The 15978-nt window shown below is 42.7% G+C and overlaps 1 protein-coding gene across 1 annotated transcript in view; it reads left to right on the forward strand.

Annotated features, from left to right (window-relative positions):
- MAP1B (microtubule associated protein 1B) overlaps positions 1–15978 on the forward strand; it is a 91653-nt gene that overhangs the window by 986 nt on the left and 74689 nt on the right. Inside the window, exon 2 of the mRNA XM_002921341.4 lies at positions 7026–7127. Coding sequence (XP_002921387.2) covers positions 7026–7127 — 102 coding nt within the window. The remainder of the gene's footprint in view (positions 1–7025; positions 7128–15978) is intronic.

A 15978-nucleotide genomic window follows, 5' to 3' on the forward strand; every position in this document is an offset into this window, starting at 1 on the left:
GTCTCGCCCGGTGCGCGCACTAGGAGCGCGCTCTGCAGAGGCCGAATAGCGGTTCGCCTAGAACCCTGGGCGGGGCCGTGAGGGCCCGGCGGGCGCAGCCTCGGGCGCTCACACCGACCCGCCCCCCAGCCCCACCCGGGCTGCCGCAGTGCCTCCGTCCACTCGCCGCACCTGCCCCCCGCACTGCGGCGCCCCCATCGGGCGCGGTGGGCCGGGCGTGCGCTCCGCCGGGGCCTCAGGCTTGGTGCTGCGTACCCCCACCTCTCCCTCTGCCCGGCTTTGTTGCGCTCGAAGCCCCCCCGAGTGGTCTCTGCCTTTGCCTTCACTCCTGGCGTTCCAGACCTCCTCTCGCCCCTAACAGAGGTCGCCAGGTCCCTCCGCAGCCCCAGCCCGCGCTCTATTCTCTTGGGGTGGTGCTGAAGCGTTTCTGCCTGGAGACACCGGCTGGTGGGCGTGGTGCAGTCCGCACTGCGGTCTCTACGGCAGCCCGAGGCGGACAAAGGGCGTTCACGCAGCTCTCGTTCCCCGCTCCCGGCGCCCCCCCCCCCATAAAAGACGAAAGGAAAACCTTATTTTCGATGAAAAAATTAAAGCTTGTTTTCTGACTCTGCGTTTGGAAGCGGCCGCTTGTCCCCAGAACAAAAGGCTGCAGGGTGGGGACTGGAGTTGCAGACCTGGGTTCTTTTGTTTAACTTTAAAGCACTGATTTTCCCTTTCAGCTTAAAAAAAAAAAAAAAGGAACAGAATGGAGTCGTGTAATTTTATTCGAAAAAAATTCAAGAATAAGAGGTTTCAATAGTGAAGTGCCTTATTTGAGCATCTCAAAAACCCTTCCTTTTCAAACTATAGGCCTTTAATGTGATCCCTTCTTAGTTTGCGTATTTTCTCCTTGGAAGATTTCACCCGTACTGACTTTGGGTGTGGCTGCCATAGGAATCAATGATTTCGGATTAAAAACAATTATTGTCAGCACTGTTGCCGGGGAATAATAATACATTAGGAGGTGCTTTGCTATCTGAAAGATTTTCAGAACCATCCGATGTGGTGCCGGGAGAGGGATCATCAGCCCCATTTTAGAGATGGGGACCCGCTCAAGGTCACATCATTCCTGGGTGTCAGAAGTACCAGCAATGCACCGGTACCGATTTTCTGGCTCTGTCATGATGTGAGTGCTGGGTGGGCAAACATCAGAGGAAGATCAAACACGGCAGTTTGCGGAGCTTGCCTTTGTATAGCCATCCACTTGTGGGCAGCGCCCCGTGCAGGGAGGTAGCTCAGCAGTCACCTTCCTGCCGTAATTATCTTCCTGCTTTGTTACTCTGCTGATCATCCTTTCGGTACCCCATTCCTCAGGGGTTTTATTCAGTCCGCTTCGGTTTGAGGAAGAAAATAGATGTATCTAGGTAGTGCTATGAAGTGCTCTGTCTTTACACCTTTTCACACTATTAGCATGCAGGAATAAAGTCCAGATTTGTCTTTTTGACGTTAATTTTTTAAAAATGTATTGAATATAGAGAGAGGAAAAGGCATAAACCACAGAGGAGGACCTCAGTGAATTTTCACAAAATGAGCACACCCGTGTTACCTAGATCAAGAAACAGGCATTGCTGGAATCCCAGAAGCCCCCTCATGCTCCCCTTCCTGATTTTTAACTCCCTAATTTGGTCGGGTTTTTGCACAAAACTCCAAAATTGCTGTATTGATCCCATTAACAATCAATCAAGTGACTGAGCAGAGCCATTTCCTCACGCCCAGGAACAGATGCTGTTTTTCCTCCAGAGATTGCTCTCCTGGGTCCTGGGGTCTCAGATGCAGCTCAAGCTATAGGGCCTTCCCGTACTATGCGAAATTGCTCCCCTCGCTCTTCAGACAGTCTGAGATGACTTAGCAACAGGGCGGATGGCTGTTTCCCTGGGCCTCCGCCTGCAGGTCCCAGCTGGGCCTCCTCCAGAGGTCACTCTGATACCACTGCTATTGTTGCTGGTGCCTGCAGGCCACGTTGTATGAAGCGAGATGGAGATGAGATGCTCCGGGGATTGGGCTCCCATTGAGTGCTGCAGCCAGGTAACGCAGTGCATCACTTGTTAGGCTCGCTTCCTGTTCCCCCCCCCATCTTAACTGATGTTCCATGCGTTTGGAGACCCTGGTGACTTGGAATTCTGCCATCTGATTACTGAGGGTTCTTTGGGAAGCCTAGAAAATAAACCTATGGGAAGATGGTGGTAATGCAATGAATCAATCGATAGGCCTGAAGCATCCCGATGTGGATGCTTAGTAAAGCTTTTTGAAACCACGGAAGAGAAATGGCTCCTCATTTTCTCAACTGGATTCAAAATGTGTAATGTAAGGTTTGCTCATATCTTCTCAAGTTGGAAACAATAGTCTTCCCTTGGACCGGTCTAGCTTTATTTTGTTAGTTACGCAGCACTTTACGCCAAACCACTGTTGCTACCATCAAATGGCTCTCCTTGGCACCTCTTTCACCCTCTTCCTAATTAGCCCCCAGCTTAAACTTAATAGCCACCCCCAGTTTTAGCGGAGTCTCCACTCCTCCAGTTTATTTTATTTTATTTTATTTTATTTTATTTTATTTTATTTATTTATTTATTTTTTTAAAGATTTTATTTANTCCAGTTTATTTTAGGACATTGACTACATACATCCGTGGCTTGCAGACTGAATTCTAGAGCCTTGGGAAAATTTTCATTGCTTTATTTTTTTTGCTTTATAAAGAATACTAAGTGTCAGTTTGACGCTTTCAATTGCTGGTAAAGAGTGTAACCTTTCTCTGGTTAACATTGGGAATCAGCAAGATTTGTTTATGAAAAGATAGATGTGTGTAACAGCTACTGCCCTGGATTTTGAAATGTAAGTTCAGCTGATTACATTATAATCTTCTGAGGTTACTTTATGGATTGTCTTCAGTTCAAGATGGTGAAGAGAATTAAGAACCCAGGAAAGATTTGGGGTTTAGTTTTCATTTTATTTGAACAGGAAAAAACCAACACATGGTGGAGGTTAGAAGAAATGTTGGAGAGTGTTACATCTATTATATTCATCTTTATACTTTCCAAAGTAAAAAGGCAGATGGATTTCTGCTTGTATTGCTTAATTGGTGTTATCTGGTAAGGGTTCTGTGATCCAAGCTGAAATCCAAGCCAGTCCCCAAATGTAAGATCGTTAAATTGATGATTCATTTTTAATCTTCTCTAAAGGTTTACTTTTTAAATAAGTTCTAACTTTTAGACCAATAATAATTATAAATCACTTCTTTTGTTTGTTTCCAATGTGGAAAGCTGTCAAAAGACCTAAATTATTTATCATCAATGCTTTGAAATGATGAACTCTATGTAAGACATTGCCTGCATTGCACATAACGTATATGTTACGCACATCAAGTTGTTGGCTTAAGAAAAAGAAAAAAGCCAATTGTAGTTTGGTCAAGGGGAAAAAAATAGGAAAACTTCTTTGAGAAATAAACCTTGAATTTAGCTCTTTTTTTGCTTTAATTCTCTTTCTTCAATTTATGATTCTAATCTGCCTCGTGATCACTTTTCAGCGTAGTTTTACAGATCAAATCTTACAGTTTATAGGTTAACCATTTAGGTGCTAGCAAAAAATATCCAAAAGCCTGTGGATCAGAGGGATCAACTACAAAGTTCATAGGAAAAAATCAACTTTCAAAGGCCCAAGTAGCTGTCAGGTAGAACCCATGGGCCATTTCAACATGTAATGAATGATCATTTTGTTGGTTTTTCCAATTTATTGTCTCTTCTAGGAATATAGATATTAGTCTTTAAATGGGAGGTGCTTTTTAAAAATTGTTGATTTTATTAAATCCTGCAAAATGCTTGCATGATTGGTAGGCTTGGCAAGATATAACCTGTGTAAAGTAAGGGAAAGTGACTCCTCATTGTTCACCCTGACTTGTCCTGTAATGAACACATCTCAACCGCCCCCAACACACAACCTTTTCATTTCTCCCTTTTCCATCTGTAAACTTTATGTGCACTTTAGCGTCCCTTTTGTGCCTTGCTTTCCCTTGGATTCAGAGAACTGAGATAAAAAGATCTTTGTGACCCTCAGTCACCTTGGCTGGAGGACTGGCCTTCCACAGCTAGGCACCAACCCCAGATTAGGTGGGAGAATTCTCAGGATGCCCAGCCATAGGTCAACTTCCCAGGGGTGACAGATGTCCTCTGGGCCTAGAAATGTAATCAATGGAGGTTGACCTTCGGTTGGAGGAGTTGTTCTGTTCTGCCTCAACGTAGGTAAGCCAGTAAGGGGCACAGTCTTCATAGAGTGTTGGAGAAACAAAGGCTTAGGAAAAAAGAATGTGGCAAGAGCCAAAGAAGATCTTTTTCTGTCCTATAAGCTTTAGAGGGCCCACTGTTGACTTCCTGTTAGGCACAGAGGGAAGATATATAAACCTAAAAATGCAGTAGGAACCTTCTTTGAGAAATAGTATTTCTCTTCACCAGTATCATCCAGTAGAAGGTACAAAAGAATTACAAAGTATACTATTTCTAAAATTGGTATAGAAAGTGGCCTCATTCCAAAGTTTTCCTTTCCAACTAAAATAACCAGTAAGTCCTTTGTAACCTTTATTTTATAAGTGGTAGTAGTGAATTATACATTGTTAAGACATAATTTGGCTGGCAATTGCTCCCTTGAAAAGAGAACCCTAAATTTTTAGTTTCATTGGCAATAAAAAATCTGACAAGTATTATTTTTATCGGCCTTTTACTAGTGTAATTTAAAAATTAATTTCTAGATGGTTTTACTGTTTTGTATTTTTTCCCTTGCTAAATTACAAATCATACAGCCAGGAGTTTATGAAATATAAAGCAAACATTTAGTTGCCTGTGTCATGGCAAGTTAATTGAAACCAAGGGGAAAATGGCAAACAACGATGTAAGCGCAAGTCTACATATAACCCCAGATGAAGTCATTCGAATGATGGAGCAATTTGCGCATAACGTAGAACAAAGGCAGAAAAATCGTATGAATTTAATTTAAATACATATGTCTCATTATTAACTTAGTGACCCAACTTGACAAGCCAGGAGACAAAGTGGAGCTCAGACCTGGCGCACAGAGAATGCAGTTCACAATTACCAATTAAGCAGCTCAGACAGGAGCTTGACGGTTTTTCACACTAGCCCGGTATATAGTGTATACGTTGAAGTAAAATATTCTAATGAATTCAGACCTCTCAACCTGTCAAGCTTCCCGCGAAACAAAAAGAACCCATTTATCATTTCTGCACTAAAAAGATCTGCAAAATCTCAACATGCCTTTCTTGTTAAAATTTAAATACTCCATTAGCACAAATGCAAGCTGGGGCTGTTGATGTTTCCAGGGAGACCCATAAAATTCTCCCTTATAATTTAGCCTCTCTTTAGGAATGTTAACTCTTCCACACCTGAATTCTTCCCATGCGTTGTATGATCAATTTCTGCCTCTATGTGGTGGACATACATCTCTTTGAAAATATTCCTCACAGTCAAAAGGTGTTTGGTGTATAAGCTGAAGACAGTCTAGATGTGCAGTCAACTGGGTTTCCAGAATCTTTGTGTAATACGTTTATACATATACAGGACACACATACACATATAGTATATATACACACACAGACGTAAAAACATACATACACACGTACCTTGTTTCTTTGCAAGATAAGAAGACTGAACAAGATATAAATAGGGGTAAATACAGACAGGCATTAAGGATTTATGGGTGTGTTTAAATACTGCACTGCCATTTATACTCCTAAGTCTGTTTGAATGACTAATGACCAGCAAAAAAGATTAAATGACCTGGTGTTTATTTAAATAGAGATAGTTTGTCTGCTCTATTTTACCTGGAGGTTCAAGCCCCTGCTCTTAGTAGGTATGCAGTAAATGAATGTCATTGTCGCAGTTTGTTCCTGGCAATTGAGGATGCTCGAGGACAGGGTACCATCACGGATACTACGTAATGGCTCTATCATGAGCTACCTATTTGGGAAAGTATAAAAATACATTAAAACAAACAAACAAACACGTTCCAGAGTTTCGTGGCTTCCCAGCTTTCCCTGGCTTGCTCCCCGGCTCTTGCTTCTTCCATGTCCTCTGGGTTCCCTCTGGCCATCTCCTTTAGAAGGACAGGGGGGGAGGGGAGGAGGGAGGTAGGACATTGGAGTTCCTTCGACCCCAGCTTCCAGCCTAGTGAATGGAAGGAAGCCTGAATCTGTGTGGGAAGAGACAGCTTAGGGCCCCTGGCTCTGTAGAATTTTTTTTAAAGTATAAAATGTTGCCACATTTTTTGCCTCTGGATAAGAAAATGGAGTACAACTAACAATTGTGAATGAAAGAACTACCTGCCAAGCTAGTCAGGTGAAATAATGCAGGGGAGGACAGAGAGGGCAAGTCTTTAAGACTGAGATCCAGTCTTCTTATCAAAGATCACACACATTTTATATTGATATCTAGGAGTTGAGAAAGCCAGGTCAAAAATGGGATGGGTAAAGAAAAGAAACCATATGTGCACGCAAAATGCGTATGCACACTGCACACACTACCATTTTAAAAACAAAGGCCTGGATTTGAATGCCAGCTTCCCCACCCTCACTGTCCATTTCCTTGCCATCTACAAGTGGACCCTGGGAAGACTAGAGACGATCTGGTGGCCTCCTCACTGCTATCGAACTTAACCATCTTCCTGTCCTTTCTATTCCCTCCCTAGAGTAAAGCCTGTCATTTTCCTAATAACTGTTTTCTTTACTCTCCCAGAAAAGCTGCATTTACATTTTATGAGGGGCAGAAGTTCAGTCTACACTGCTAGTTATCCCTCTCTTGTGGCCTGGTAGGGACACCTCCCCAACCCTCCTATTTTGTGGGCATCCACTGCTAGCCACCAAGCTCTTCAGAAAAGAAGTTTCCACATCCTCCCTTAAAGCCTGAGAAATGTCACAATGATGTTTTCCAAACCACTCTGAAATGACTAACTGGAACTCTGTCAATTCTCTTCTTTTCCCTCCTTAGGAATCCGATCATGGGACACAAACCTGATTGAATGCAACCTGGACCAAGAACTGAAACTTTTTGTGTCTCGACACTCTGCAAGATTCTCTCCTGAAGTCCCAGGTGAGGCAGTGGTTCAGTATTAGTCAGCCTAGACCTTGAAAGGACTGGGGAACAGGCCAGTGACCGGAAAGCTTTGCCCGGGGCATCAAAAAGACTTTCCTTTTATTGCTAAAGGTTTCTTTGTATTTATTATCAACTAGGTTAGCAAGAAGCAACATTTTAAGAAAGTCAATTCTAAGTTATCACTGTGTGGTTTCTCCATTTTGTGGATTCTTAGCGAAAAGTTTTAAAGTTCTGGGGTATTTTTTTTTTTTTTTTCTATTTCACTGTCCTGTCTGACTTCAAGGGATTGGAGACTATTTAAATATTAATTCTATTCAAATAAAGCTATGAATATAAATTGGCTGCCCTCCACCCCCAGAATGCCACAACCTCCTTCCCTCCCTAGAAAAAGGAAACATCTCCATTTCAAAATGAAATATGGCTCATCATTTCATCACTGCATTGTCACCCACTTTTCTTGGTGTGGGTAAAAGAGTCTGAAATTCCAAACTGCTATTAAAATAGCCTTTTTTTCAGAGATGAAAAAGAATACTACAGAGTAAAGGTAAGGACACAGAAGTTGGTTACATGTGGAAATGCTACCAGTAGCCAGCCACCTCAGTAGGGATGTACTCTGACCCATGCCCCTAGGCCTGGGGATGTCATGAGACTGGCCCACCTTATCTTCCTCTTGTGAGCAGTGACCCATAGTTCTCCCTCTTGGTCACCTTTGAGGGTTATGAGCAGAGGTGTGGGCCCATAAAGACTCCCAACCTGTGTATCTCAAAAGCTCTGCCATTGATCTATCATAGACAGCTGTATTGCATCTTAGTTCTTGGATATCACTTACATTTTTATGTAAAATAGAGAAAACTCTGTCTACGTGACTCTATTGTATGATTGCTAATTTTATTGGCTTTGGTATAAAATCAGGATGGGGTTCCGCCTGTTTTTGATTGATTACATCATATTCCATTAGCCTTATACATACTGAGATTTGAAACCACTTATCGAATGTCATGGCTTCATGAATCACACTTGGCTGCAGCAATCTGCCCATGGGACCATCCTAGTTCTTCTCTTTGAGTTTGATATTAGAATGAAGTCCCATATATTTCAGTTGTCTGAATGAATTGTTGCTTTCAAGCATGGAATTGAGTAAATGTGCTAAGAAAAACATAGCAGGAACTGGTTCGTTAAAAGTTAACTTGCTGCAAGGCCACGTGAAAAACCAGCTTTTAAGTAACTTTGCTTTGTGGAGAAAAAAAAAAAAGAATGATTCAGAAACTATCAGACAGCACGTGATTTGCTGAAGTAAAGGTACAGTATGTGGTTGCTTCTTACGTTGCTGGGTTGTGTTTTTATGCCTTGTACATCTCCATAACTTTTAAACACATCTCAAAAATAAAAATAAGAGAAGTACCCTTCCCAACAAGTATGTTTCCAAATGTAAGAGGCAAGTTTTTATCCTTTTTCTGTGGATCGTTCTGGCTTTCTTACTAAGAATGTTTGTAAAGCTACCTTTTTTTTTTTTTTTTTGGTAAACAAATCATGTGATTCCTATTATGTTCATTCATCCTTGGATTGACTTGGCAGAATGATAGCTGCATATTGCAAAATGAAAGGCTGCAAGAACTGCTGAAGAATTGACCATTTTTGGACCAAAGACCTAAGATTACTCTCGTGGACTAGAAAGGTCAGGTCCTCCAAACCACCACTTGAGCCCAGGGTGCCTTGTTTTCCCTCCTTTTCCTGCTCCTACCTGTTACCTACCTAGCTGTATATCAGTGCTGTGCTAGGTGCTATGTCTGGAGATGGGCCTCTGGACATGCAGCAGTCCTCCCATTCTTGCTGACTCCGGGAAGGGTGGGTGTTGGGACCTTCCCTTTTAAGCCTAAGAGTGCACTGTGCAGGGCTGGGCCTCCCCACTGAGGACTGAACATCTAGAACAGAGCCACTGGAGTATTGCCCCTGTGTGGAGAGCATTCAGAGTGGCATGAAGGTCTTTAACCAAAACTACTATAGATGAGAGAAGCACATGTCAGATTCAGTTTCAGGTAAGTAAGTGTGTTTTGGAGAGAAGGGATGTCACGTTGGACCTGGATGCAGAATGGGGGGTGAATGGACATCACAGGCTGATCACTGGATTAGACCCAAAGAAACCTTTAGCTTTACCTGAATGAACAGGCCTAGGTTTTAGGGGAAATTTGAAGTCTGTTTTCAAGTGGGTCCAAGTCTAATGGTCTCTTCCCCATTCCCTGAAATTCTGTAGGAACTACTGTCTACACCTCAGGCACCCTAAAGTGGAGCCAGCTGAACCTCTGTATTTAGGGTTTCAAGAGTCTAAGTTAACCTAAAGGCAAGGAACAAGGTGAAGGATGGATTCATTAAACACATAAAGCCATTCAGTCTGTCAGTTAGGAAATCATGAAATAGGACCTACACTGTGCCAGTCAAATATTCATTGTCTTCCCTGACACAAAGAGATCAGGAGCTAGGGTTGCTCTTTTTCTGTTTTCCGTCCATGTTATTATTCCTTTGTTGTTGTTTTTAAGCACTGGAGATACTTTTCAAACAATGGCGGCAGCCTCCACGGCAGCGGACAGATCGTGCGGGGGCACCAGCTCCTCTATTGTCTGATGCTAGTTTACCTCTTGTATTCATTTTTAAATACGATTTTGAGATTCAGTTTGGCTGTTTCTTCAGGATTGCAGGGCTCATTCAAGCCCACCCTGGAAGATTTAGTCATCTTGCACAAAAATATCCTTTGAGCAGGAATCTGGAACAGGAGTGCTTTCTCTGTACAAGGTGGGGGTCGGATAGTATGAATGGTGAGGTGGTGGTTCCCCAAGTTCCCTGGAACTGAGTCCTGGGATCACTAAGCCTCCCCAACTCTAGCATATTCTAAGTTTTGGAATGATCAGTCATCCAGGCCATCTTTTTCTCTCTGGAACCTGTTGCAGCATTGACTTGCTGAAAGATCACTCATCAAACGCTTGCTGTATGCCCAGGGCTGGTCTGCTGCTTTGCCCTGTTGTGAAACCATTCTTGGCCGTATCTAAGCTGGGGTCCAGCAAGACTAGTTATCTTGAGAGAAAAGGTTAGGTACTCCATCATGAATCCTCTCCAGTCTTTCACTCAAGGAAAGTCTAATAATTGAGTCTTTTCTATGTAGAGCCATCATCTTGTTTCCTTATATTTATGAATTCCAGTACTATCAAAAGTCTTTATATATTATAGCATGTGTTTTGTACCTTAATCACATTGGCTGAGAATCATTTTCTAAGTCTCACCACAAGAGTAGAGCTAGGCTTATCATGATGTGTAACATTTATTTCATTCTCTATTTTCTCCGTAATGTAACTTTAGATCTATTATTATAACAATAGAAGAGGTTATCTCCTAGGGATTATAAGAAGTACCCTATGATTATCTGTGTTAGGCATCATTTCAAAACAGCAAACAAGTACAAGTCAATCCCAGAGCAAGGGACAGCAGAGTGAAAATTAATTTCAGTTTTCCTTTTTCCATCATTTGCCACTTCTATCTGCCTATTAAAGTAATTTAAAAAAATTTGATAGCCCAAATCCCACGCACCCCCCCCGCCCAGATCCATAATGATTAAGAATGGATATTCTGGAGCTAACCTACCTGAGTGTTGATCCTAGCTCTGACATTTATTTGCTGTAAGATCTTGGGCAAGTTACTTAATCATTCTATGCCTCGGTTTTAGTGTCTGTAAAATAGGGACAGTCACTTCTTCCCCATAGAACTTTCATGAGGATCCAATGCGTGTAAAGATCTTGAAACAGTGCTTTGTCACATGGTAAAACAGCAAATGTAAGTTAGTGTTCAAAGTGTCTCTTTTGTCGAAAATTTATTCGAGTTGGGTATTTGCTGATTATTATCATCTGTGGGAAATGCTGGCTTTAGATACTGGCTGGCTTCCTTTGTGTAATAATGTTAAAATTTGTATCAAAGATGTTTTTCAGAGAAACAATTGCTCCAGTATTATCAGAAGACACATAGCTGCCTGTTATGGGTAGAGCACAGCAACACTGTATGACTGAGTTTAGGAAGGTCCTTTGAGCATGAGAGCAAAAAGGAGGCAATGTGTTAAGGTGCAGGCATAGCAGAACCTTTGGGCAAGGTTGGAGACTGTTTGTAAAATGGTCCTGTTGGTGCCCATGCCAAGATGCTGATGTCAGTGAGGGTGCTAGCATGCTTTCTCGCTGTGGTAAGCCATCCCTGGGTAACTTCTTACCCTCCACTCAAGCTCTGGTTTCTCTCTGCAGTCAACGAGTAGCCATAGGCCTCGCCAATTTTAAGCAGCTGAGATTTCTGGTGGTTTATTTTCTTAGTCAACCGAATCAATAGTAAGGCTTGGCATATTTACATTTTGTCACTAATCTTATAATTTAGGAATGATCACATTCACAAAGATCTTTATGCAGCGTGATCAGTTTGGTAGTGTGTCTATGGGTGATTCTGCTTAAGAACCCATGCCTTTTCTCTGGAACATACACAAACCACGGCTGAGGATCCTTGGATTTGTGCGGCGTGCCTGCTAAAAATAGCTGGCCTCTAGATTGGTTTTTGACGGAGAATTATAATCAAGCCTTTTGAATTTAAGTCATGCGAATCCTCTACTCCCTTTGACATTAATGAGGCAAGGTTTTACAATATTTGCCAGTAGAATGATAAGAAAATGCTGGAGTGCTCTTAGAAGAGGTCAGAATATTTTTAGTTGCCTTCTCTGTCAGTCTAGACTTGTATGTTTAGTCTGTCGTACAGAATTACAGCTTAATTGTATGTGCCTAGAATGCGTCAACTGCTCTACGGCAGTGAGTAATGAATGTGTTTTCAACCCCGTTCCCAACCTTTAAACAATAAAGCACACAAATACACGTTTAGTTGCGTTCAGGAGGTTGACTTAACCCTCAGGGAACCTGTGATTTCAGGTGGAAAGCAAATACTTCATCTTCCTTTTCTGTCTCTTCCTCACGTTGCACACGCGTAGGTACAGACGCTAGCCCACATGCCCACGGGGTCATCTTTTCTCATTGCACCATCATCCAAGGTTATGGGAGGAACCCTGGTAGGAGACGAAAACCACAAACACAGAGTCTTATTTTGTGGAAGCAACCAGACCTCTGTTTAACATCCATTGAGGTCAATGTGTGTGCCTGGGAAGGGAACTCCCATTTTCATGCAAACCACTGGCCTTTCTTCCACTTGCCCCCTGCCCTCAGCCTTCCCACCGGGTTGTGGTTGGCGGATGGAGAATTGGCAGGCTCTCCTGCTCCCTGCTCCCACTCCACTGCTCCCATTCACACGTTGCAGGCTGAGCATGGAGCTTGGAATGGCCTGGTCACCCCCACCTGCATGTATTTGAAACAGTGAAAGGGCCAAGCTTTCTGTGGTGAAGAACCAGAATTTTGTTGTGTATGCAACACAAGGCGTAACTCCTGCAACGTTTATATTTTGCTTGACTTTGAAATTTGGGGATGCTTTGTGTTGGTATGTCCTCACACACTAGTGTGATTTTTTTTTTTTTTTCTGGTGTAGGTGTGGCCAACAGAGAGGAATAAAATGGTGTTTCATTGCCATGTTTGTGCGCCTTCATTCCTTAGGGTTGTTAATGATGGCTCAGTCAGACCACCCTGGAAATAGCTATTCATCTCACTTTTTTTTTTTTTTAGAGTAAAGAGAATGTTTTACTCTGCCGGCTGTAATGGTTCTGAAGCGGTTCCTAATGGGCACTGTGAAACCACTCAGCACAGATACACTTAGGCAGGAAGGTGACAGAAAAGTGGCTCCCCGGGCCCAGTAGCCATTTTGGGGAATGTCAATAACCCCGCCATTAAATCCAACTAAGTGGATTTCAGAACAGCTGTTAACATTGCCAACCAAGGACAGCATCTCTTGCTGAATGTTAGGGCTTTGTCTTCGTTTCCAGAGAGCAAAGAAAGCCCATGGTTTTTTGCCAGTAGAGATTTATTGTAGTTGTTTTTTCTTTCTTTCTTTCTTTCTTTCTTTCTTTCTTTCTTTCTTTCTTTCTTTCTTTCTTTCTTTTCTTTCTTTCTTTCTTTCTTTCTTTCTTTCTTTCTTTCTTTCTTTCTTTCTTTCTTTCTTTCTTTCTTTCTTTCTAAGCAGCAACGTCAGCAAACCACCAAGCAACTCTAGTCCCTTGGCTTTTTCTTGCCTGATTTTGGCATTTTCTCTCTGGGGCACATTGTGGGGCATCTGTGGAAGCATGCTGGAAATAAGGGTGGAAGAGGAGGAATAAAGTGTAAACTAATAGATTGCTTTAAATAAATGGCAAGTAGTATTTTTTAGTGCTTATTATTAGGCAAGGAATTGTACAGGGTTGTATGGAAGAATGAGGTATCCCACTGTTGACAGTTTACTTGGGAAAAGAAATCATTCACAGCTTTAAAAAACACTAACAAAGAGTGTTTTCTTAATTTACAAAGTGCGTGTGTGAGACAGAGAGAGGGAGGGAGGGAAGGAGGGAGAAACAAGCAGATTTACTCAAATCCTTACAGAAGACAAGGGGTAAGAATGGAGATCATAACAAGCATTGCATTTTGATTGTTCAAAGGCAGATTTAGTCATAATGACAAAGGTTACCCAGGTACCAGCACCGCCACCCCCAGCCACAGCCCTGGGCTAATTAAACGCTACCTAGGCAACCATCAAGTATCCTCAAACATCATACTCCCGGGCTTACGCCTTTTGTTTTCTCTCTGTGGTCTAAGGGTAATTTCTATTACATGTGAAGTCAGATTTCCTTGGTCCTAGAGAAATGTGAGAAAGTGAGAAGCGCCCCTGGGGAAGCACAATTAAAAATGGCCCATAGGCACTGCCGAAATTAACGTCAACACAAGGCAAAAATAATGTTTTTCTTATAAAGTATTCCAACCTATGTGGCAGACCGGCCTACAGGGAGGACTGCCGAGAGGTCGGCTTACGGAAAATGCACCACGAGGCTACACATGATTTAAACATAAAATTACCTAATTAAAAATAAACACGACAAGCCCAGGGCAGGCGGTGTTTTATTGGATGTGTCTCCTCTCTGCAGTTGTACCTCGCCTCATTTTAAAGACTCCCACCGAGGTTGCCTCTAAAAATTGCCCTGTGGGGTTAATTTCCTGAGGGGCTCAGATAAAATATGAACTACCCAAGAGTGCCAGGGTTTGGAAAAGTCTCTGAACCCGCCCTTTACCAGCCCTTTCTTAGTCAAACAGGTTGTCATTGTGGACGAGCCACAGTTGAGCATTTTGGACCCAATTCATGGATTCCTTGTTTGCATCTCACATGGCTAGTCCGGGGAAGGAACTGCTGCTCCCCAGAGGGAGCCCACTTTTCTAGTGTACTTGCCCCAAGCACGCTGTTCCATACAGATGTTGCTTTTGGGTTCCTGCATGGCAATCAATGGAAATGTCCCATTTGGGGAAGTTAACTTGAGAGCAATAAAGCTGAAGACGGAATAATTCCATAGCCCAGGCCAGCAACATCCTCTTGGTGCAGAGCTCGTCAGCCATTCTGAGCGTTGTGTTTTGCCTTCTAAACTCTCCTGGGGTTTGACGTCTGTAAAAGACAGGGAAACGTATGAAAACTACTTGCTGGAACTCCTCCCTTTTTAATGTTTGTGACCGAGCATGAGAAAGGTGTGGGAAGGGAGGGAGGCGGGGAGGGATTCTTTATCATATACTGATCTATTGGAAAGAAGATGATCTTTTCACAGTATATGGTATATAGAAGGTGCCCTATTACAAGCCCGTCTGTCATTACATATTTATGTAAGTAGTTCCTGCAATAAGACGCAGTTTTAGCTCCCGGCTCTGCAGGCGATAAGATGTGTATGTAATCCTGGCCTGAGAGTTATTTACAATTGAACGTGGAAATAAGATAACGGACAGAAGTGAGTGTATAGTATGTGTCAAATGGGAATTTTGCGGGAGGATCCTTCTGTAAATTCTGTTTGTTCAGGCTATTTTAAAAAGTACACATGCATAAAAATATGCACCAAAATTGTACTAACCTGTATAAATTCAGGGATAAATACAACAGATCTAAGGTACTGGATTCTCCTTGTGACAAAGGAGTTTTGGATCCAAACTGAATTAATTATTCCTTAGTATGGAGCTACATTTTATTTATTTTTTTATTTTTTTTAAGTTTTTTTTTAATTTATTTGACAGAGATAGAGACAGCCAGCGAGAGAGGGAACACAAGCAGGGGGAGTGGGAGAGGAAGAAGCAGGCTCATAGCAGAGGAGCTTGATGTGGGGGCTCGATCCCATAACGCCGGGATCACGCCCTGAGCCGAAGGCAGACACTTAACCGCTGTGCCACCCAGGTGCCCCTGGAGCTACATTTTAAGTTAAGCCCTTTAATTTAATTGTGAAAAGACTGCATTGCCTTTTTAAGGATTCACCCCCTCTTAAAGCATGTGAGAACAAAGCTGCTGAACTCAATGTACAGGCTTGATTTCAAGCTCTTCTTCATCTTTGGGTGCCTAAAAATTGTCCGTTGGTGGACTCTGAAGACACTTGGGAGAGATCGTGAAAGGGAAAGATTTTATGCAAATAAATCTGCAGTTAAGTGGTTCAGTGCCCCGAGGCTAAAATGGGCACTTTGGAGGTGGAAAGCACCCGGTTCAATTGTTACTATATCCAGAGAAGCACTGAGGGAACGTCTGATGTGAGCTGCTTCCTAGGCCTCTCCCCTGTCCAGAGTATTCTTGAAGCCTGACCTGCTGCAGCTCTGGGGCACCTGAGACTGTGGTTGCCCACGTAGCCCCCTGAAAAGTTGCTGGGAGACCTTTCCTCTTTTGCAACATCGAAGGATTAAACTAGATA

Source organism: Ailuropoda melanoleuca, chromosome 3, assembly GCF_002007445.2.
Source record: "Ailuropoda melanoleuca isolate Jingjing chromosome 3, ASM200744v2, whole genome shotgun sequence".
NCBI lineage: Eukaryota > Metazoa > Chordata > Mammalia > Carnivora > Ursidae > Ailuropoda > Ailuropoda melanoleuca.